Consider the following 22,691-nt stretch of genomic DNA (forward strand, 5'->3'; position numbering starts at 1 on the left):
AAAAGATTAAAATGAACTTAAAACGAAATACTTCTACTGAGCCATTGAAAACTGAAAAAATAGCACAAAAAATAATTTCATAGTTAAGAGTGAGAAATAGGGATTTTGTAGGGATTGTCAGCACACGGCAGTGACGTGATCGATCGTGACGTGGCGTTTGCAGAGCTCAACCTATATTGATACGCGTCCCGCCTTCTTCCCACATAATCCCACTGTTTTCGTGTTCCCTAAACTCCTTAACTATTGCATGTTCTCTCCACGATTTTATAGAAATAATCAGAAAAAAATGACATTTAAGATATATGGTACAGCCATGCACGTATGCATAGGTATTAAAGAAAATAAATGTGTTTAAATATATACATACAGGCATCAACAACATATAATAAAATTCGATATGGTTAAACAGATTTATATTTACAATGTGACCTAATTAATTATCTAGTTCTGTTTTTTTGACGAGCCGCTGAATGGATGTTTGTCAATTCTAATCGCAATAATCCTATAGGCTGAGCTCAACTGTCACTCACAGATCTGTTAGGTTGCGCGGAAGAACTTGGCCTGAACGGGCGGCTGTTTAAGACTCTCAAAACCAGCCGAATTATTGATAACGGGATATACATCCTTTATTTATACCTTTATTTTGCATTGTGGTTGTTATAACAAAACATCCACACCATCAGAAGGCCCAGCGGAACCGTCATCATGGCTGGAGCAGGAGATTTCGGGAACCCGCTCCGCAAATTCAAGCTGGTGTTTCTGGGAGAACAGAGCGGTGAGTTCCGAACCGAACCTGAAGCGTTCGGCTATCCATCTCTCTCTTTCTTTACGGAATAATATGTATGTAAGCGAGTGAATGTTTATCAGTGCATACCCGAGGTGATGTATAGTGATGTATATGTGTGTACGTTATCACAGAGGGCTAGAATATATGTAAATATTTGAGTGTGTGTCCGAGAGTGTATGTGTTTAACGAGGAATCTAAATGTATTTTGGAGTGTGTGTGGTGGTCATGGAGGGGGTCTAACATGTGATAATATGAATGTCTACATGTCTCAAAAGTGTGTGCATGTAAGAATGTGTTTTAAGAGTCTGTGTTGGAATGTGTGTGTACAGGAGTGGTTGTTCTAATTTTGGTTCAGTTGCCATCAAGTCTGGACCCCTGACACTGAAAGTATCGATGTTGCAAAATTTTAAAGTGTAATAGTGGAGTGTTGTTCGTATATGCACAGTGTATTTTTGCCCCTGAACATGATATACTTATGTTTTTGCTATTGAACACTATTATTTCAAAAGCCTTTGAGAACTTTAAGCTTGAGATGATGTCACTTTTAAACGCAGCATCCAATGACAAGATGTACTGTAGCTTGTTATCACTAAACTGTGTGTCACCCACTTGAGACTGCAAGACTTCACCTCGAGGATGTGTTGAAACTGTTATTTTCGGGTCAGTGCTGCTACTCCTGCGCTTTCATTACGTCTTAAGTTACAACCGTTTGGTTTCTAATTGCACACAAATATGTGTTTTGATTCTATATGTACTTTTGCTGACAAGTTAAAGAGATAGTTCTCCCAAAAATAAAAAGTCTTTCATCATGTATTCACCATCTTGTGAGTTTGAATGGTGAACAAACATCGCATATTCAAAACTATTTGCATGCATTTACATGGACCTTGATGCATGTTTATTTCATGGGTGATGTGTTTTTGTTAAATTCGTTGCATTTACACTGCATGTGAGAAATCAGATATGTACAGCACAGGTTTATGCATTAATGCATTTTTTGGTTCAGACACTTGACAGTCATGTTTTTTCCAAGTTCTCATTTTTTGGTGTTGTTCTTATGAAATCAACTGCTTGCATGTCGCTGTGTCTTGGTTTTACTCACTTATCAGCTCAAAGGTCGGAAAGACAAATACTCTTGACATTCGATGATGCAGAGAATCAAGAATCACGATTGGTTGGACCACTTCCTTCTACATTCTGGGAAAATGCATTATAGCATCCTCAGTGGCCATTACACAAATGCTTCTGAAGTTTCAAACTGCATGTCAGCAGGATATACACAGGTTATAAAACCTCAGGATATTAATAATTCAATTTGTTTTGCAGTGGGAAAGACATCATTGATTACCAGATTTATGTATGACAGTTTCGACAACACCTACCAGGTTAGTCACTGCGTTAATTAAAACAACTGCTGTTTGAAACTTTTTCCAGTTTTCTTTTGAATGTGCCTTGAATGAGTGTTATTAGTCATTCAAGTTGTCTTTATTCTTTTACTTTTCAGGCCACAATAGGAATTGATTTCTTGTCAAAAACAATGTATCTTGAGGACAGAACAGTAAGTTTTCTTTGTTCTACCAATAAATGCACATGCCTTTATATACACATGTCATGAAAAATAATTGAACACACAAATGTGTTTTTAGGAAGCTGTAGGTGGATCATTGATGTTTATTCAATTCTCTTTTGTAGTTTACATTTTTTAGTGTAAGGTTGCATAACGGATCTTAACGTGATAGTTCACCCAAAAACGTATATTCTGTTATCATTTGCTCACCCGCTTTTCATTACAAACCTTAATGACCTTCTTTCTTCTGTAGAACACAAAAGAAGATATTTTGAAGCATGTTGTAAACTGGCCCCCATTTACTTGCATTGGTTGTGTGTCCATACTATCGAAGTGAATGAGGCAGTGCTGTTTGGTTACCAACTTTCTTAAAAATAGCTTTATTTATGTTCTGCGGAAGGAAAGTCATTATGGTTTACATGTCAAGAGGGTGAATGATGAAAGAATTGTCATTTTTGGGTGAACTATCACTTAAATGTATTATATTTAAGTGATTATAAGTTGTAGATGTAAGAACGGAAATGACAGTGATGCTGTTCAATTAGTGACATTTTGTAGAGTTTTATGTAGTTAATATGCTCCATTGAAACACTGTGGCGGAGATGGTTTGATTGCGATATTGTTGTCTGTCCACATGAGCTACGACATAAGAAACCCCATTGGCTCTCTCGACCTGATGTGTCCATTGCCCCAGCTCCTTTCTCTCCTTTTTTGTCTTTCTTTGTTTTGTTTTTTTATATGTTCTTTATGTTCCCTTTAGTTTTGAATTGGATTGTTTAACCCTGAGGATCTGCAGTCCTGATAAAATAGGCTAATCTTACCATTAACCCTAATCCATAACCCTATGCCATACATACCATTACCATGCGAAAGGAAAATTCCAGATTTATTACAAGTTAAAACTATAGTTCACCCAAAAACTCCAATTTGCTGTTTATTCTCTTATTTACTGTGACATTTTTTTTCTTGAGTAAAACCATAAAGAAGATTGATTGGTAAATCTGCAGCCCTCTTTGCTTCATATATTGGGAGTCTATGGACTCCACCTGTCTTAAGAGTTGCTAAAGCACATAATTCCAATCGCGAAGCGTTTACCGCCACCTGCTGGGAGTGTTGAGCGACTGGAGTTTTTGGGTGAACTATCCCTTTAAGCTCTGTCAGCAGCATTGGCATAGTGAAGTAGAAATACATCTGACTTTGCTTATAAAAAACAGTAATGGATACAGTAACAGTTTCTGAGGATTTACAGAGAGAGATGAAAATGAAAAGATATTTGGAACAATGCTTGTAACCAAACAGTTATAGGCTGTCATTTACTACCATAGTAGGAAAAATTGCTTTATAAAAATATTTTGAGAAAAATGTTTGAAAGCAAACCGTTCTGGGGCATCTCCGAGTACCACTGTTATTTTTCCCTCTATGGTCGTCAATGGTGGCTGAGAACGGTTTGTTTACAAGCATGCTTTCAAATATCTGTTTATCAGAACAAAGAAATGTATACAGATTTGGAACAACTCAAGGGTGAGTAAATGCCAGAATTTATATTTTTGGGTGAAATTCAGACTCTTTCACTTCACTTTTAAGTAACATTTGTTTTCTGTTATAAATTAACATTATGCCACATGCTGTTGATAAACTTTGAAAAACATTGCTTTAAGAACCCATAAGAACTATGAACCTCTTACTCTGAACTTCAGCCCATCTGAGGAAACCTTTCAGTCCGCTTTACTTTCCCATATTTCTTTAGATTTTTTCATTCCTTTTAATTTTTTAGACCTTTTTATTTTTCGTGTTTTTCCTTTTTTCCTTTATTCTCCTCCTTTTCTTTTGTTTGTCCACGCACACAGATCAGGCTGCAGCTCTGGGACACAGCTGGACAGGAGCGTTTCCGTAGCCTTATTCCCAGCTACATCAGAGATTCTGCTGCTGCTGTTGTAGTTTACGACATCACAAGTAGGTATCTGAGACCCGCTGTTTGTCCACTTCCCCTCTTACCTCTGCCTCTTCCCGTTTCTCCCCCCCCCCCTCTTTCTCTCTCTCTCCGCGCTGGATTTCTGGTGCTAAAATGATCGGTTAGGTGCGGCTGCAGCTCTGGGACACGGCGGGACAGGAGCGCTTCCGCAGTTTGATTCCCAGCTACATCCGGGACTCTACAGTTGCCGTTGTAGTCTTTGACATCACAAGTGAGTGTGGATCCTCGGCGGTAAAACTTAAGGAAGAGGAACATCTGTCATTCCAACAGTTTATTTTTTTTTACTTTGTCTTGTATCTCTTTTTTACACTTTCACATCTTTTGCCTGTGTTTCTTTGTGCATTCATTGTTATATTTTGTTTGGTTTTGGCAGTTGCGTTAAATGTTTTGTGCAGCATGTTTTTTTTTATTGTTTTCTAAAAACTGTTTTAATTGTTAAAACTGTAATTTTTAAGGGGAAAACTGTAGCTGACTGTAACGTGACATACACTCCTTCCACAGACCGACTTCCTTTGACAAGCTCATGAGCAAAGAAATGCTTCCAGCTTTGGAATGTCCTTCCTTCTTTCTTTCCTCTCCTTTTATCCATGTGTTTTCTTTCTGTCTGGGATTTTCTGTCTTCTATGATCCCCTTGGATATCCTAAGGCTGTGATTTAACCCTCTCTGACATGTCTGTAACATCCTCCCGACAGATGTCAACTCATTCCAGCAGACCACCAAATGGATTGATGATGTCCGAACAGAGAGAGGAGGTGATGTCATCATTATGTTGGTGGGAAACAAAACAGATCTCGCAGATAAAAGGTTTGCTTTTATATAAATTTTCTTATTATATAGATATTTTTTAATTATACATCATTTTATGGCTATTTGATTGATCTGTTTGCAAGGTAAATCTTATTTTGGTTCACTGCAGGCAAGTTTCTATTGAGGAAGGAGAAAGGAAGGCCAAAGAACTGAATGTAATGTTTATTGAAACTAGCGCTAAAGCCGGATACAATGTTAAACAGGTGAGTGTGTGTGTGTGTAAGAGAGAAATTCGAATTATTAGATTCAGAATGATAGATGGGTGGTATTAACATAAAATATTTGGTATGCCTGATCTCAGTTTGAAGATTAAACTGTGAAAGTTCAACAGTTTTGGCTTAGTTTGTTTTTCTACTACTAGCTTTTCCGGCGTGTAGCAGCAGCTCTTCCTGGTATGGAAAGCACACAGGACAAGAACCGAGAGGACAGTATCCTTCACGTACATATACATACATTTGCATGTATACATTTCTGAGAATTGCCTGTTTCCTTAATTCCAATTCTTTCAGTGATTGACATAAAATTGGAAAAGCCTCCAGAACAACCCGTCAGTGATGGCGGCTGTTCCTGCTAAAGAACAAAACTCTTTTCTGTGCCGTGTCTTTTGTTGATGTCCTTTCAGATGCTCTCAAACGCACTCGCAGCATCTCTGGATATTCTTCACAGTTGCACCACCCACCCGAAGAAAGTAGAACACTACCTGTCTGTCAATCCCATTTCCGTGGTTACTGCCGACCCACTCAATTCACTTTAAATCCAAAAGCACATCTGTGTGAACGCTTTTGCTTTTTCTATTAATTGTTTCCGTTATTCCTGCACCTTTTGTGGTGTTTTTGTTCACACTTGAAACACTTTTTGTAAAGTGTATTTTGTGTTTATGCTTCTGTATCTGCAGATATCACGTTTTTTTTCATGTAAATTAAAGTAATACTTATATTAATGTAACCCATGATGTGAATAGGAACAAATTGAGCTTAATAAATAATAAATACACAACTAATCTGGGCATGATATCTAGATTCAAATATGTGATTCACGGTGCAGAGAGACAAAATGTTTGCAGCGTATTTTGGGAGATTCTAAGTTTAGATTTTATACATACGGCTGTTTTCAATCCGTTAAAGATGAATTGTTTCATCTACAGACAGAAGAAAGGAAAGTGTAGAAACCAATGTTAAGTTTAGGAAAGCTATTCTTTTATAAACTTTCTTTTCCTTTTAAGCATCTGGTTTCTCTCTGCTGTTTTTCTTTATCTTGGATGCCATTTTTAACAAGATTATATATTTTTTTGATTTAAAAAAAATTAGAAAGCTTATAGCTTAGTCTCAAAGAAAAACGGTTACTACAAAGACATATTGTGTATATTGAGGGATGTATATCAGATCCAGTTTAGCAGATAATATGCAGACATGCCTCTTTGAAAAAAATTGATTGAACTTCCACTGGCTTTTTTTTGTAGATTAGTATTGTAAAGTTTGATTTGTGATAAACTAGATTTAGCTTGTTTTTCTTTATGATTTGTTGAATCGATGCAACTATTTATTTGTTTTCTGTCTGGTTTTATTTTTAAACACTGTACAGTTTGCACACTGTAAATCATAAATACAGACATTTGAGATATTCTGGCCCAAAACAGCTGCTTTTTTAACATACATTGATATGTTTCTCAAACCTTTTTAAGGTTTGACAGATGCAGTTTGTGGTTCATTATTTTTATTTCTTTCCACCAGAGAAATTCAACATCTTTTCGTAAAACTGTCTGATGCATTTCAGATGGATTTTAACCTGAACTGTTGTGTTTTGACACATACATTTACAATTTGCACTGCTAAAACTTATCACCATTCAGAGTCAACTATAATAAAATTCTGTTAAGCATCTTCAATCAGGTTTTTTTTCATATTGTGTGTACTTGGTCACAAGTCTGTTAATAGGATAGATAGGAAGCAAATCGAAATGCAATCTTTGAAACTTGTGTATGTAAAGCAGCTTTCCTTTATTTAAACTTAACGTGTATAAAAGTCTGAAACAGCAAAATCAGCAGTGCAGTCTCGATGTTGCTCTGGCCCCCTCTAGTGGCCAATCCTCCAAAACTGATTTCTTAAGCAGCTCAAACATTCTAAATTTTTTGTTGTTAGAAAACTTTGAATCTTACATTTAAAGAGCAGTCAAAGGTGTGGTGGCCACCCCAAACCTCATGCTATAAAACATAATATTTTTTATAACTGGAAAATTCCTGGAGCTATTTATATATTTAAATAGGTTATCTTAATTCTAAGCAACAGAATATGACACATAACTATATGTACATTATACACAAAATAGTATAATAGCAGCAAGACAATGCTTATAATGTATTAAGTTGTGTGCTGAAACATAAATTTTGTCATAACAGAATTATTGCCATGGGTTTAAAGTACTGTATTTTTATATGCACTAAATCATCATAAAAAAACATTAGTTGACCGTGATGTTTACTGCGTTTAAATGGCATGTTCATATTAAGGAAGACGAGAGTTTACAGTCCCTGAGGTTTGTTCTGGTCTGCTGGTGCTATTGGTACTTCAATGTTGATTTGGATTGGTCTGATTGGACTTCAGCAGAACCAGAAGGGCATCCATAGAAGTGAGCGCATCGCTGCACCTGCAGCCATTCCAGCCAAGAGACCCAATGCGATCTGTTCTCCAATGCCGTCCTCGTAAGTGTCTCTGTGCACCCAAACATGCTGAGTCCCTGCAAAGAAGCACATCACATTTTGAGGTACAATCAAGGTGAAAGGTTTTGGTGCTCTTAGGTCCAGTGTACGAAATGTAGCTGAATTACAACCAACGGCCCACTCCACCCATCCCTTTCGAAGCATTAAGTTCGGTGAAACAAAACTAAGATGTCGTCATGTGTTTGCTTCTTTGCTGAAGGAGATAATGTATTTACAAAACATGTTCTGTAAAGCAGTTTTTCTGTTACCCACGGTGTATGTAAATTGAAAACAGCTCATTCTAAGGTAATAAAAACACAAAGCTTCATTATGTAAGGTCTTTATACACCTTTGAAAACATATTTATGTATATAATATTGCAGTTCTGTCAATAGATCCTCCAAAAAATTACACACAGCTCCTTTTAGGTAACATTTACGATATGAGATCAAACTTTTTTCTGTGTAGAATAAAGATGTGTGGCTTGCAGTGACATTTTTATTGACAAATGCTTTTCAAAATATAATACAGTATATGTGTGTGTTTGTTTGACAGTATAGTGCTTTACCTCCACAACCTGTTCCTGGCATGATGTAAACCGCATTGTGGCTGTCAATTGGAACGGTTTGGTACGTATCATCAGAGGGATTGTAAGTGAAAACCTGAGGCACGAAAAAGTATTGTACGTTTATTACCAAAGTGATTCATTATTTACAGTGTATTTGCTGAGAACTGAAATCATGACCTTGATGTTTCAAGAGTCGTGTTCTACCAAACCACATATTACTTACAGGATTTCTTCTGGCTTCCAGAAGCGTGAGTTTCCAGGCTCTAAAAAAGCAACAGGACAGAAATCAATTAGGCTAGATTGGGTGGGGCTTCACTCCTGGTGGGAGGGGTTAGGTCAAAAGTGAAAAGTCACCACTTACAGGGCCTCATCTTCACTATTGGCACACAGAGTTAGAGTAGACCCATTCTTCAGATACACCACTAGCAGATTCTCTCTGGGATGAGTCTCAGGTGTACATACACCTGCCCACAGAAATGCCAAATTTATATTAAAACATCAACATGCAACATTTTTTTACGTCTTCCATTTCTTAACATGCAAATTTAAGTACACTTTAGCCATTTAGCTCATTTTGTATTTTAAGCATTTGTTTCTTGTGGAGAAACAAAGAATTGAATCTGAATTCACACTCGGTTCCCACCTGCACACTCCAGTCCAGACTTCACATTCACACAGCTGGTCTTCAGACTCACTCTGGTCTCAAAGTCTCTTCTGTTTTCAGATTTGTAAAACATGAAGCTCCCGTCAATCCACAGGTCACACCAGTTTAGTTTCCAACGTTTGAGAACTGAAGCTAAGGGTGGACATTTGTCAGATTGTTCTATTGTTATAAAAACAGCCTATTCATAAAACTCATATGATAGTATGAACTCATAATTGTTTCTTTCCATCTCTGTATGAAACTACTGTTTAATAACACGTTTTGCATGTTATAGCTAATAAAACGTATTATTTTCGCACTTGGCAGACAGTTTTGTCCAAAGCAACTTGTATTGCATTTAGTATATCATGTCTTTTTTCATGGAATTGAACCCATGACCGTTGCCGTTTTCTTTTGTTGAGTCTCTAGGTGAGGTCAGCCTGGAGTCCTCATTACTGTACAGTAAGAGGATTACCGTTAACAGTGTCAGGCGTCGAGTTTCATAACATATCTCTAGAACCGTCTTTCTCCTTTTTTCATTTAATAGGCATATCCACTGAGATCTTTTTGGCATTGCTGATTCACTACTGTAGTTTGTCTGAAAACTCCTTATGTCCATATCAATAACTAATTATTTTACTCAATACTTTGTCAATGGTTAAGAAGACATATAATTGCTGTTCCTGTATGACATATCTTTATGCTATTCTATGTATAAATATCTGTTTCTAGAACTTACATTGTCTCCAGAGCCAGCCAGATTTCAGCAAAGCCATTGGTCTGACCAGCCAACTGCTCCAAGAAAAATCTGAAAAATCTTCCTGTTGTTTGTGTGTTTGTCGGTTGAGAATACAGAGTTTGTGAGTTTGTTAATGAGAGTCTCAGCTGTCTGACAGTGTTGTGATGCACTGGAAGAGTTTGATCACTCCTCCTCTAATCTGTACGCGAACAGCTTTGCTTCACAAGTAATCCCAGATTATAGGACCGTGTGAATCTGCACTGCGTATTCCGTACTCTCCTGTTTTTCGATATTATGTCAAGAATATTTTTAGTTCATCACATTATCAGTCACTTGTTCATGTACCGTTGAGTATGAGTATAGGCTACTAAAGCGCATACATATAATGACACAGTGATTGGAATGTTATATTGTGTACTGTAGACTGCCGTTTTTTAATTAAACATCCTTTTATTTCTTGTGAAATTGTAGGATAACAAACAATAAGCAATAAAACTTTCATGTAAAACAACACTTATTTAAGTGTAGGGAAACAGAGACCACTAGAGGGCGACATATCAACATTATACAGCACAAGCACATTCCCAGCTGTATAGGCGATAAGAAAGCAAGTTTAAACTGTTCATCGAAATAATTTTGGTCATTATTCCTGATATTTTTTATATGGCAATTGCACTTTTACGACAGCCTGCATTAAAACGACAAATAAGCAAAGGTAATCCATTGATAATGATAAAACAACCGTGGCAGCACCATTGTATGGTATTATTATTTTAAACACTGGCACTTCTATCATATCGTATTATGGCAGAAATGTTGTAACACAATAGAAATCCCACATTAGCATTAAAAGAAAAATAGGCCTACTAGTCCGCTCCTCCTCAGCAACAAGTGCAGTCACGTGCACGAGCGGTAGAACCACAGGCGCGTTCTTGTGAAGACACACACATATATATATATACTGACTTTCAGTTCACTATATATATATATATATATATATATATATATATATAGTGAACTGAAAGTCAGTAGTCACAGATTTCTACACGACTAGTGCTGGAGACTGAAGAATCCTCGGATGAATGCCGTTCTCCAGCGAGGTTAATGTAACGTTACCCAAATTACTCTTTCAACGTTCATCTCATCCGCAGTTGTTCCGAATAAAAGGAGAATCAACAATTATTGTCTTGAAGGAGCACGTGAGTAGCCTAAAATTGTTGGTGAATGAGGTCAAACTATTTCTCACAGTGATTCGGTCTTTAAAACATCTTTAATTTTAAAGTCGCAAAGTTTTTTTTATCATTTATTATTAACCTATACATAATATATAATTTTGTTTTTATGTTGCTAGGTTATATTTATTATTATTATAGTATTTATTTATTTTCAGTAATTGTAGTGCATTAACTTAAACATAATTCAGTTTATTTACGAGGCAACATTTTTTTTGATTCCAGCGAAGATATTTTTGTTTAAGGAAACTACAATAACCTTGATCCACGAGGTTCATTGCTCGGAAATTTCAATGTAATAAAGATCAAACGTCTTTAAGTAGGCCTTTATCTTTATAGATACAAAGTGACAAAGTACGCTTGGTAACTTGATTGAAGAACTGATAAAGGAAGGGTATGCTGTACTTTGATTGCTGTCCAATAAGATATTTGAGACTATCCTTGTATTGATGGGCACACTAGCTATAACGTGTGACAGAATTAGTCAAATAATTTGACATTGACAAATCAAATGAACACTAAATTAACAAAGAAAGACGAATAATAACACCAACCAGAGCTAATAGCAGTGAAGTATTGACCTAATCGAATGGAGTTGTTTGTCAAATACCCCAGTGCCTCACCTTTTTCGAGATTGAAATCAAATCAGAGATTTTTTTTAACAATTTACCAATTAAATTTCTGTTGATATTTTAAATGTTGCATTAAACAAATGATGTGTGTTGTCAAGTTGAAGTGCTGCACAACAGAGGTTGGCCTATAATAAATAGGCCTACATTTATGAATAAAACTCGTCTTTTCAACAAAAACTCTATTATTAAAATTATATATATATATATATATATATATATATATATATATTGTTGTTGCGCGGCTTGCGCCGTTCCTTTTAGAGAAACGCAGAACAAGTAGGCCTGATCTTTATTGCACTTTAAGGACAATATTATTGTGGCTATAAGAAATTGCTATTTTTCTTCTTTTATGTGGAGCCAGAAGAAAATCTGAAACAATGTAGCGAATATATTTTCTGTTCATCGTGATTCGTGAATAATTTAAATGAAAACTAATTAATTAAACTAATTAATCTGTCGAAATTGTATTTAATATAAATGCGCATTGAAACACTTTTAATACAAATTTAGGCCTCAGCTCAAAATTATAGACTGGTTACATATTTTTAAGTTGCCCCATTTAATGTTTTGTAAACTTCAGGAACATTTTTTTGCCCCAAGTTATAATTTGGATCTGAAAAGAGGTGTAACAAACGGTAAATTACTTTTGAGTTGAGGTCTGTTTTTTACATAACATTGTATTATTATTATCTAATTTGATTGGATGCTTTTATTTCTTTATCTAAATGATTTTTATGCATGTGTTACAGGTTAAACATTACTATTTACATTTATTTTATTAGAGATTTTTTTTAAATAATTTTCATTTAAATTTGAGAAATGTCTGTGCTGTAACTGCTAAATACTGAGTAATGTTTAATGTAAACAGAAAATCCTGAAAAATGGGTGCAGAGGTTTCAGTCAGGAATGAAACTCCTTATGGCTGGTACTTTGACACTCAGGACAGAAGAGGGGTAAGAACGTTTGGTGCATCCACAACAGATTAATTAGTGGATTCTTTTCTAAATCCTGCTTCATCCTGCTCTATTTAGCCAAGTGTAAAACAATAACATAACATAATAATTGTTTTTTCTCTGTTATTTATCCACTGCATTTCTGATGGACACTATGAATCATTATATTATCCAGTATACATATGTTGGTGCTGGCTGCACAAAGAGTTATGAAGAGAAGAAATTAATCCATCGCTACATCTACATCAGATATGAAAGACACTCATGGGATAGTTTTAGGTATGAATTTAACACCCATAAAGGCAACACCTCTTTTATCTTGAGGGAAACCTACGACCGTTCCCAGATTCAGATGCACTGCACCTCTGAGGGTGGCACTCATTACTGTTCCAACTATGGTACGTTCCTGCACACATATTAGTTCTACATCACATTATACAGCCAAAAGTATGTCTACTGTACCATTATACTCTCATATTCGTGTTGAACATCCCACTGCAGCTGTATTTCCCCTTTGCTGTTATAATAAGTTTCACTCTTCTGGAAGGACACTTCACTGGATTCTTGAAAATAAATGAGGAATTTGCAATGTGCTTTAGAGATTATATAGAAATCAAATTAAGTGCCAATAAACAATAAAGTGCATCAGTAAATTGTTTCTAATCTTGTGGTGTCTGATGATGTCTTTAAACAGGAAAAATTGAAAACGATGAAAGACAGAGACAGCAAGAAGAGGAGAATAGACGTCTGGAACGTTTGGAACGTGAGCAACGGATTCAACAGGAGCTGGAAAGAGAAAGTGAATCGTCCAGACAAAAGCTTTCTCGAGCAACCGAGCGTCTCCGTGAAAAACAGAGCTTTAGAGGTCACGGGCAACATCAGGAACGCACACAAGCTCTCCATCAGCAAATAGAAGATGATGCTGCTGGGATCGAGAGGGATGAGGTATGATATAAATCAGATTTTTCCTGTGGCTCAGTGGTTAGAGCGTGACACGCCAAGGTCATGGGTTCAATCCCAGGGGATTGCACATAGTCAAAAAAACGAATGTATAATACAATGCAATGTAAATCGCTTTGGATGAAAGTGACTTTTTCTGCTAATTTTTTTTTAAATGTAATTAAATATTACTTTTTCTGAGCGCCATTTTTTTCTATGCACATTTATTTAGGATTTTGATGTTGAAGAAAAATTCAAAGAGCTTTTGATAGAGTATCAGATCACAGAAGACAAAGACATACAGAACTATCAGATTTGGGATAGGATCAAGACACTCCAGAATGAACTTATAGTTCAATATTGCAAAAAAAGAAACCTGTCATTATGGTCTAATTTCACCATTGATGGTGCTTTAGGATTCAATGAACTGTCTCTTACTGAGCAGCTCTCAGTTCTTGAAGCATCTCTACAGTTCATCATGCACAACAGCACTGAAGATGCTAATGATGATGAAGACCAGCCGCTCGGCTTGGAGAAGAAGTACAACTATCTCTTGGGTTTGGTGGAGCAGCTTCATGTCACGAATCCAACTTTGGCAGAACGCATTTTATTAAATGTACTTGACATGATTTCAGAGATTAACCCACAAGGCAGGGAGATTTTAGGTCAAATATTGTTTAACAGAATTTGGACACCGACAGAAATAATGCTTTTCATTTGCAAAAGTCCAGAAATCAAATGCGATCAACTCAATTCAGTTCTCCACACAGCACAAACCTACAACCTGAACTGCATCCTCGTTCTCTCAGCTCTGATGAATGAAAACCCCTCAATGTTTCTTCAAGAACAAATGAGAAATGACAAGGAAAAAGATGCTGATACAATTGTAAAGGAACTTCGTGAAGCAAACTGCCCAGAAAAAGTCTTGGTGGTATTAAAGGACGTGCTTAGATACATGGAGTCTGAACTCCCAAAATATGAATTGGAAGACCTTACCAAAGAACAAATCAACAACTTGAAAATGAAGATAAAATCTCTTAATCTTTCAAACCCGGATATCAACAATTTGAAAGATGTATTAATCGGAATGTCAATAGCAGTGCAAGACTGCTCAACGATCATCACAAAAGACAAAACAAAGATTCAAGGTTTTTTTCCAAGATGTACACAACTAGCATCATTGCTTTTGCTCCTCCTGGCACAGCTGACAGAAAATAAAGGATGTCTTCTGGAGATCGGCACAGGTGAGGGCAAGTCCTGTGTCTTAGCCATGTTTGCAACAATTCTGGCCATTCGTGGAACAAAAGTGGACGTTGTGACAAGTTCTCCAGTTCTTGCCCAACGAGACCAAGAAGAGTGGAAGAAGTTTTTTGAAATGTTTGGTGTCACCTCATCTGTAGTACCTCCCCGCTACTCAAGCGCCCAGTCACCAGAGGAAAAAGAGGAACTCCTTAAAAAAGCTTACAGACAACAAATAGTGTATGGAACAGTGGGAGTCTTTGCAGCAGACATACTTAAGCAGGAATTTGAGAAGAGGACTACTCGCGATACAAGGCAGTTTGAGCTTGTCATAGTGGATGAAGTGGACTACATGACTTTGGACAATGGAGTTCAAGTGACATTCTTGTCTCATGAATCTGGTGGATTTAGGCATATGGAGCAAGTGCTTTCCAACATCTGGGCCATGATTTCTAGTTGTCAACCAGTAGAAATGTTTGGCACAGGGGAGATAAAATGGGCGACAAGGATACAGTACTTTCATAAAGCTGTGACAGCAGCCGTTATGGGATTGGAAACATCCGACAACTTTTCAGCCAATGAGATCTTGTTGCCTGGTATGACTTTGGGATTCTTCACCCAGGAGGATGTTGAAATGATAAATCAAGCTGAGAGCAAGAAAGAACATGAAGGTGAGGATGGAATGTCTAAAGCATTAGCTGAAATCATGAAGAAATTTGGAGTTACACAACAGTTTGATCTTCTGAATATATTTGAGGAGGTATTGGAGAACAGCACAGTGTTTAAGTGCTATTCTTTAGAAAATAAGAGAGCCAAAGGATTTGATGCTCGGGAAAAACAAGGTGACCTTAAAGTTGAAATGCTGCTGCTGGAAGGAGGACTGGCGTGTGAACTCATGTCTGAGAAATCACTCATTGATGCAACTGTAAGCACAATAAAATCGTCTATCAAGTACTCAAATAACTTCCAAACAGCAAAAGACTCCAACAACTTCACTGTCGTTCCTGTGTTCTTGAAAAACTATGTTGAGAATCAGTTGCCAGTTTTTGTGGAGAATGCACTAAAGGCTGTTCAGATGTCACGGGGCCGAGAATACATGATTGATGCCTCATCGGCTGCTGAAAGAGACATTACTACCACTAATGACAAACACATGTATGATGCAGTCATTCCAGTGGACTTCAAAGCGAGTGGTGTGTTGGAGAAAAACAAGAAATGGGGTAATGGTCTGCAGCAGTTTTTGGAGTTCAAGCACCAACTTGCCATTTCACTGATATCCAACGTGACAAACTACATGTCAAATTTTTATTTTTTCAAAAGGTACCTCAGTGGGAGTGGTATATTTGGTGTTTCTGGTACATTAGGTGGCAAGGCAGATCGAGACTTTCTGGCAAGACATTATGAAGCAAAGAGCTACACTGTGCCCGCACATCGCCATAAAAGAATGGTGGAGCTTCCAGTCAACCAGGTGAAAGGTGGGAATCACCAGTGGATCCAGACTATTTGTGAAACTACATGGAAAGTAGCCCAGAGGGGACAAGTTGTCTTGGTAATTTGTGAAGATGTTAAAACAGCAGATGAACTACATGGGAAAATGCAGGATGGAGGCCGAGTAAAAGCAGAGCAAATCACTCTGTACACAATCAGTGAGAAGCACAACATTGAAAGAGAGAAATTCTGTGGTGGCAGAATCATCATTGCAACAAATCTCGGAGGACGAGGAACGGACATAAAAGTGGATGAAAGTGTGAACAAGCGTGGTGGTCTTTTTGTACTTCTTACTCACTATCCACACAACCGAAGAGTCGAGAAACAAATATTTGGTCGTACGTCTCGAAAAGGCAATCCAGGGATGGTCCAGATGGTTGTGAACTGTGATCATCTCGCACCAGCTTACCAAGGTCAATCTGTGGAAATCATGCGTCAGCTGAGAGAGCACTATGAAATTAAACGAATCATCGACATGGAAAGTGATGAGCTGGTTGAAATAAACCTCAAGGAAAATCTGTTCTCCACATTTTGTAGGTTGCTGAAAGACTTTGATGGACGATACACACAGGATGAAAAACTGGATCCCATGCGAATGAAGCTTGAGAGTATGCCTGATTGCTTTAAACGTTATCAGCCCAAGTTTGATTATCAGCCTGGCGTGAACGCTTTGAAAGAATCTTGGGCCTTGTGGTTGACCCTACATGAGGATCACATCAATAGACACGATGAATTCAGTCAACTTGAAGCAGATCTTTTTAGGACGATAAATGAAACGAGTGAAAAGCTGCTGCGAGGAGAATCCGATAACTTCTACGATCACGTCAGACAGGCAATTGTAAGAAGTGATCTACACTGCCGAAACAAAACCAGCAATTCCAATGGAGCTGAATCCTACTGGCAAAAAGTTGTTACCTCTGACCCATATTACAAAGCTGTGGCACTCTATAACCATGCGTACATCACCATCAACCTTGGCAAGGGTAACTATAAAACTGATGCCCTGAAACTGCTGGAAGATGCAAAGATATCCATTGATGTCTACATCTCAGAAGTCTCGAACACAATGATCTCATGTAATTTATCAGTCACTGGTAATAAAGATCAGAGCACAGACAACAACAACTTTCAGAGTCAAATGGAGGCCAGAATGAACATCTTTAGGTCTTGGATGACGTACATTGATAAAGCTATGCTTAAACTTGAAGAGCTGGAGAAAAGCAAAGATGATGCCATTACAGAGGAGTGTTCGGTCTACATGCTGTCTGAAGAAAAGAACTTCATCGTCACTAATGAGCTGATGTCATTGTACGACTATGGCCTCGGAGTTGTGTTTGAGGTGAAAAAGAAGCCCAAGTTTTGCATTGACGCTTTGATATGTTTCTTACTCGGTGCACTTCAGGTTCTAGCTGGAGTTCTTATTTGTGCGTTTACGCTTGGAACAGCCAGTCAGTTTGGAATGGGTCTGATTTCAGAAGGAGTGTCTGACATGATCAGTGGAATAGAGGGGATGATAAAGGGCACATTCGATTGGGTGTCATGGGCGATATCCAAGAGCATCAGCATCGGGCTCTCTTTAATAACAGCTGGCTTTAGCGCTATCAAAAAAGCAGTTACCAGTGTATATAAGGTGACGAAAAGTCTCCTCAACGGTACAAAATCTTTCTCCTCTGCTGCGTCTGAATTCATCAAATCAGGAAAGGCAGCGTTTACTTCATTCAAAGGCAGTGTTCAGTCTGGTTTATCATCAGTCAGTAAGGAATCTTTTAAGTCTGGTTTGAAAAACATAACTACGTCTGAGGCACTCAAACAGAATTTCAAACATGCGACTGCATATGCCATTAAGGAAATCGGGAAACAGTCTGTGATCACTGCCATGAACTATGCAATCGATGCAACACTTCAGGAAGTCTTTAAGAACATTTTACAAAACAGTTTAAAGAATTTAGTTACTTCCTTAGTGAAACAGAACAATAAACTGGATCAGACTCTTGTCGAGTTCATCAGCTCAGGTGTTCCAAAAGCTGCTTTGCAAAAACAAAATTTCAAGATTGACAAAAATTATGAGAAACAAATAAAGGAATCAGTTGGTATGCTTTGTGAAGAGATAATTCCTGAGCTCATAGTAGACTGTACTACAGCACACGAAGTTAGAAGCAGACTCACTGAGGTGTGTAACGCTGCAACAGAGCTCATGGAAAAAGCTAAACTGTCAGGTGTGCTTGAAAAAGCAAAGCTGGTTCTAAGAGTAACAGAGGGCTCAACACATTTATATCAAATACTGGATGCCATACCAACAAAAGAGGTAATAGACAAAAAATGTGTCCAAGAATTACTGAAGAGCATCAATGAGCTTCAGACAGAATTGACCAAGTATGACCAAGATGGACGACACAATTTAAATGATGTACAACGCCTTAAAGGAGAACTTCTGGAGGAAATCGCTCAGAAGGTCTCTGAGAAATTCATCAGTTCCTGTTATGAACATATGACTTCTTTAATGACCTGCACATTTAAGACTGAGTTGAACAATGCTGCAGGAAAGGCGGTGGACAAAGTCATGCAGAGAAATAAAACTCAACGTTTCTTTGATGACCAGAGGGAAAAACACAACAATATATCTACCAGCCGCAAAGTGCAACTGCTGTCTGATGAGGATAAAACAAAACTAAAGCAGTATACAGAAGATATATGCAAAGCAGATCAGCCCGCTACAGCCCTTGACATGTATGTGCTCACAAAAAATAACCTGCTGGATGGAAAAGGAATTCATATAACTGTCGTAGATGAAAACGGAAAACAACTGACTGAGGAACGTCACATGGGAACCAACAAATCAGCAGGCGATATAAAACTGAGATTAACCAAATCTGCAAAGTACCAACATCCGTCACAGTAAGACATTATACATACACATATAGAAATACCTGTCAGTGTTTGTGCTTATGAACTTTTTGCATTGAATATAGTCACCCTTTTGAAAACAGAGCTGGGTCACAGCTGGACAGAGGCCGTTTTGACATTGTACAGGATGATGGCAAGATTATCAGCGTCAACACGGATGATCAGAATGCACTTTATCATGCCTTAGTACAAGCAACTGGCAGCAAGACAAAAGACCCGAAGAAGGAAGCTTTGATGCTACGTGAGAAAGTGAAAAATGAGGCAAGTGCTTTTCATTTTTGGCTCTGTTTTGGAACATCATAATACAGATCCTGAAAAAAACAACTAAAATGTTTTAGTTGTAAATCACAGGTTGTGCTTCAGACAAACATACAGAAGGTTGATAGATTTGTTTAATCTCACTCATGACTCCATTTTTTTCATTAGATCCAGACAAACCTTGAATCGTACAAACCTGTTCTGATTCTCCAGAGAGGATACGACGTCTCAAACAAACACCCTAGTAAATACAGCCTAACTGGAGGAAGTAAAAAGGAGACAAACACTGCACTGCAAGAATATTTCCAGAGCGTTAAATTTATCAAAAGTGATGAACGTGTCCTCATCAAAATGTACCATCTTGGATTTGTTGGTGAATATAATAGGTAAATAATCTGTGATGCACATTAAAGAAAGAGGATTAAATAAAAATAATAATAAATTCATTTTACATTTATATTTAGTCATTTAGCAGACGCTTCGATCCATAATGACTTAGAGAGTTCAGACAGCAATAAGCGATATGTCTTACAGGAGCAATAATACAATGCTAATACAAAGTTACTAGTTTCAACCAAAGCTAGACCAAAACCTGTTGAGAGAAAGAGAGATGGGTATGGTTTTTAATAAATAATTGTAAATTAAATATTAAAAATAGTAACAGCACTCTCATGCGTCCGTTTATTTGAGTCTATACAGCAAAGGAGCTATAGATCTAAAATGACTAGTGACAGTTTAAATTTCTTGTGACAGCAAATTTCTTGTTCATTTCATTCTGACATACAGTACTGTCAATAATTCTCATTTTTTCTTTGCAGTGTTGTAACTGCTCGGAGGTTCAGTAAAAACACCACCGGGACACTGGACATCAGCCATATTCCACCCAAGGACTCCATTAGACTAGCGCAGATAGTCCTAGAAAATCCAAAGTCAGCGAACGAGTTTAAAAATAAAAATCTGGAGCTTTATAAACTGATCAGAAGCATAAAGACTGACAGTAATGGACAGAACCTGATTGCCATGGAGGTACTGGGACAAGATCACAGACAGGCTTTAACTACGGGTCCAAACAGCCGGTCACAGATGGCCAGGTAACACTGGGTTATGGGCAAGATCCTTTAGGCAGTTATATTCCAGTTAAGTTGCTTTTAATGTTTTTTCTTTTTTACAGGAAACTTCTAGCAGACACCATGATTAGTGGAGATGTTGAGCTTCTGCTGAAACGCTGCATGATTCTACATCACCCGCTTACCTCACAAAAGCTCAGATCTGCTATAGGTAAGAAATGTTTATATGGCAAAAATGTTATCTTCAGTTATACAGAAAATTAAAAAAATACAGTCAGTATAAATAGGGTTCAAAAGACAGGCATTTGACAATACATTATAAAAAAAAATTTGAAGAAGACAAAGTGGCAATGCACAACTGACAAGCCAAAAAAAACATCATGAGATGTTGAATACTTTACAACAAAAGATAACAAATACAAAGTATAACACAGTCTAATGGAGCTTATGTTGCTGCATTTAATGATATTCTTGTGTGTAATTCCAGGTGACAGCATTCAGTCTCGGTGTGCCGTTTTGTCTGATGATGCTATCCGAGGCTACTACAAAGCAGGATACAAAAACCTGGTGTCAGAGTACAGCCGCATGGGAATCCTGGATCAGAACCAGCGTGTGAGTCTGGATAATTGGGTTTCTCAGGATAAGCACGAGGATACTGATACTGCAGAGTATGGACAGGTTCTGGAAGGATTAAAGTGAAAGTGTCACTTTTGTGAAGTGTTTTTTAACCTCTTTATTCAATTTCTTTAATGCCTCATTATGATGATGATGATGATGATGATGATGGCAATGAACATGACCACTTGTGAAAGTTAGATGATAAATGATGTATTGATTGATAAATGCCACAGAAGTTTGATATAATATGTTTGTAAGAAGGAGGATAGAATAAGATTCCAAATCAGTCAAAATGTCTAGAAATATATTGGTCTGTAAAAAAAATGTTTTTACTTTGGCTTTCGTGATAATAATGTATAATTTTTAATAATAATGTGCAAACAAAAACATGCCTAAATTTCAAGCTTCTAAATAAAAATTTAACGCTGTGAAATTATATTACCTGATACTATGCGCTAAATGTCAAATTAAATAATTTTTATAATCAGATAAATGAGAATTTTACATGCATCATAAAATGGTTACTAATCTGCTTGATACTGGTATAGATTGATATGTGTAACTAATCTCCTTTTATGAAGATTTTGCAAATAAACTTTTACAACTTTATTTTGTGCCTACTTTATTTTAGTGTTACTTTTAATAAATGTTTTATATTTTACTATGAAAAAATTACTAGCTATATTATGTTTATATATAGCTATAAATTATAACTATAGATAACTTAAAATTTTATTTTTATCAATAGACTATTGCCAAATCTTACAACCCAGTGCATGTACTATAAATAAAACGTGTCCATAATACAACAACAGTATATATATATATATATATATGTAGAGTTTGGTTCCAAAATGAGACTACATTTTTATAGAATTTTTTTTTTTAATTCATGTTTTTTATTATGTTATCATGTTTTTATTGTGTTTTTATTATTATGGCTTAAATCAAAACAAGCCAACTACAGTTTGATTGATATTAATTGGAATGCATGATAAAAAAAACATGATTTTACATTAAGTTATCTCATTTTGGAACCAAACTCTTCATATGTATATATATATATATATATATATATTTACGGTACACATTTACGGTACACATGAATTTAAGTGTGTAAAATGAATATTTTAATATTATGTATAATAAAAGATATTCCTGCTGATAGCTGTCTTGTAAATGTTCACTGTGTAATATCACATGAGCTCTCAAGTGAGAAGGACATGGAAAGTACGTGCGTCAACCCCTCCCGTCTCTTACTCTGCTTCCCTCTCTTGTTCTGTTTTTCACTTTCACATGGTTTTCTGTATACCACAGACTTTACCACAGTAAGACTTTTTATGTGAATTAAAGGTGCCTTTAGAACCGGGCATGAACTCTATGCCATGGAACCCTTGGTTTACCACCAGAGAGCATTGTCTCACCAATATACATTTTTGATTTTTTTTACATGTAAACTGAGTTATCTCATTTGGAACCGAACTCTTTATATATATTTATATATATAGGCCTATATATATATATATTTATTTACTATTGTCACATAGGACACATTTACGGTACACATGAATTTAAGTGTGTA

General features: G+C 36.8%; 3 protein-coding genes across 5 annotated transcripts; 2 read left to right on the plus strand and 1 right to left on the minus strand.

Moving 5' to 3' along the window:
• Positions 1-524: 524 nt before the first annotated feature.
• rab6a (RAB6A, member RAS oncogene family) lies at positions 525-7,167 on the plus strand. 2 transcript variants are annotated; one of them, XM_079448383.1, is made up of 8 exons: positions 525-775; positions 2,114-2,172; positions 2,292-2,345; positions 4,202-4,307; positions 5,020-5,131; positions 5,244-5,337; positions 5,496-5,562; positions 5,644-7,167. In XM_079448383.1, exons 1-8 carry the CDS (start codon positions 706-708, stop codon positions 5,706-5,708), a joined length of 627 nt encoding a protein of 208 aa, XP_079304509.1. In that variant the 5' UTR covers positions 525-705; the 3' UTR covers positions 5,709-7,167. The 2 variants fall into 2 exon arrangements, with proteins under 2 accessions (XP_079304509.1, XP_079304508.1); XM_079448382.1 differs by lacking the exon at positions 4,202-4,307 and adding an exon at positions 4,432-4,537.
• On the minus strand, positions 6,703-10,699 carry plekhb1 (pleckstrin homology domain containing B1). Its single transcript, XM_079448384.1, has 6 exons — positions 9,780-10,699; positions 9,041-9,193; positions 8,759-8,861; positions 8,621-8,660; positions 8,398-8,491; positions 6,703-7,867 (listed from the first exon to the last, which is right to left on the minus strand). The coding sequence occupies exons 1-6, from the start codon at positions 9,814-9,816 to the stop codon at positions 7,731-7,733; spliced, it is 564 nt and encodes a 187-aa protein (XP_079304510.1). The 5' UTR covers positions 9,817-10,699; the 3' UTR covers positions 6,703-7,730.
• Positions 10,700-10,789: 90 nt separating this feature from the next.
• On the plus strand, positions 10,790-21,718 carry LOC306889396 (uncharacterized protein). 2 transcript variants are annotated; one of them, XM_079448283.1, is made up of 10 exons: positions 10,790-10,978; positions 12,512-12,596; positions 12,772-12,994; positions 13,291-13,541; positions 13,768-19,157; positions 19,232-19,427; positions 19,593-19,810; positions 20,243-20,515; positions 20,596-20,702; positions 20,979-21,718. In XM_079448283.1, the coding sequence occupies exons 2-10, from the start codon at positions 12,525-12,527 to the stop codon at positions 21,188-21,190; spliced, it is 6,942 nt and encodes a 2,313-aa protein (XP_079304409.1). In that variant the 5' UTR covers positions 10,790-10,978; positions 12,512-12,524; the 3' UTR covers positions 21,191-21,718. The 2 variants fall into 2 exon arrangements, with proteins under 2 accessions (XP_079304409.1, XP_079304410.1); XM_079448284.1 differs by having other exon boundaries at positions 19,250-19,427.
• The last annotated feature ends 973 nt before the right edge of the window (positions 21,719-22,691 follow it).

Source organism: Barbatula barbatula (assembly GCF_947034865.1).
Source record: "Barbatula barbatula genome assembly, chromosome: 24".
Lineage (NCBI taxonomy): Eukaryota > Metazoa > Chordata > Actinopteri > Cypriniformes > Nemacheilidae > Barbatula > Barbatula barbatula.

What these genes read in the sequence shown, in the direction of transcription:
- plekhb1 (XM_079448384.1), bottom strand. Translation starts at nt 9,816, where the DNA reads ATGGCTTTGCTGAAATCTGGCTGGCTCTGGAGACAAT. An exon ending in GTCTGGACTGGAGTGTGCAG is followed by an intron (nt 8,862 to 9,040) that starts GTGGGAACCGAG and finishes TTCTGTGGGCAG; the next exon opens with GTGTATGTACACCTGAGACT. An exon ending in TGGAAGCCAGAAGAAATCCT is followed by an intron (nt 8,492 to 8,620) that starts GTAAGTAATATG and finishes TTCGTGCCTCAG; the next exon opens with GTTTTCACTTACAATCCCTC.
- LOC306889396 (XM_079448283.1), top strand. Translation starts at nt 12,525, where the DNA reads ATGGGTGCAGAGGTTTCAGTCAGGAATGAAACTCCTTATGGCTGGTAC. An exon ending in ACACTCAGGACAGAAGAGGG is followed by an intron (nt 12,597 to 12,771) that starts GTAAGAACGTTT and finishes TATATTATCCAG; the next exon opens with TATACATATGTTGGTGCTGG. An exon ending in AGCCGGTCACAGATGGCCAG is followed by an intron (nt 20,516 to 20,595) that starts GTAACACTGGGT and finishes TCTTTTTTACAG; the next exon opens with GAAACTTCTAGCAGACACCA.
- rab6a (XM_079448383.1), top strand. Translation starts at nt 706, where the DNA reads ATGGCTGGAGCAGGAGATTTCGGGAACCCGCTCCGCAAATTCAAGCTG. An exon ending in GTTTCTGGGAGAACAGAGCG is followed by an intron (nt 776 to 2,113) that starts GTGAGTTCCGAA and finishes TTTGTTTTGCAG; the next exon opens with TGGGAAAGACATCATTGATT. An exon ending in CCGGATACAATGTTAAACAG is followed by an intron (nt 5,338 to 5,495) that starts GTGAGTGTGTGT and finishes TTCTACTACTAG; the next exon opens with CTTTTCCGGCGTGTAGCAGC.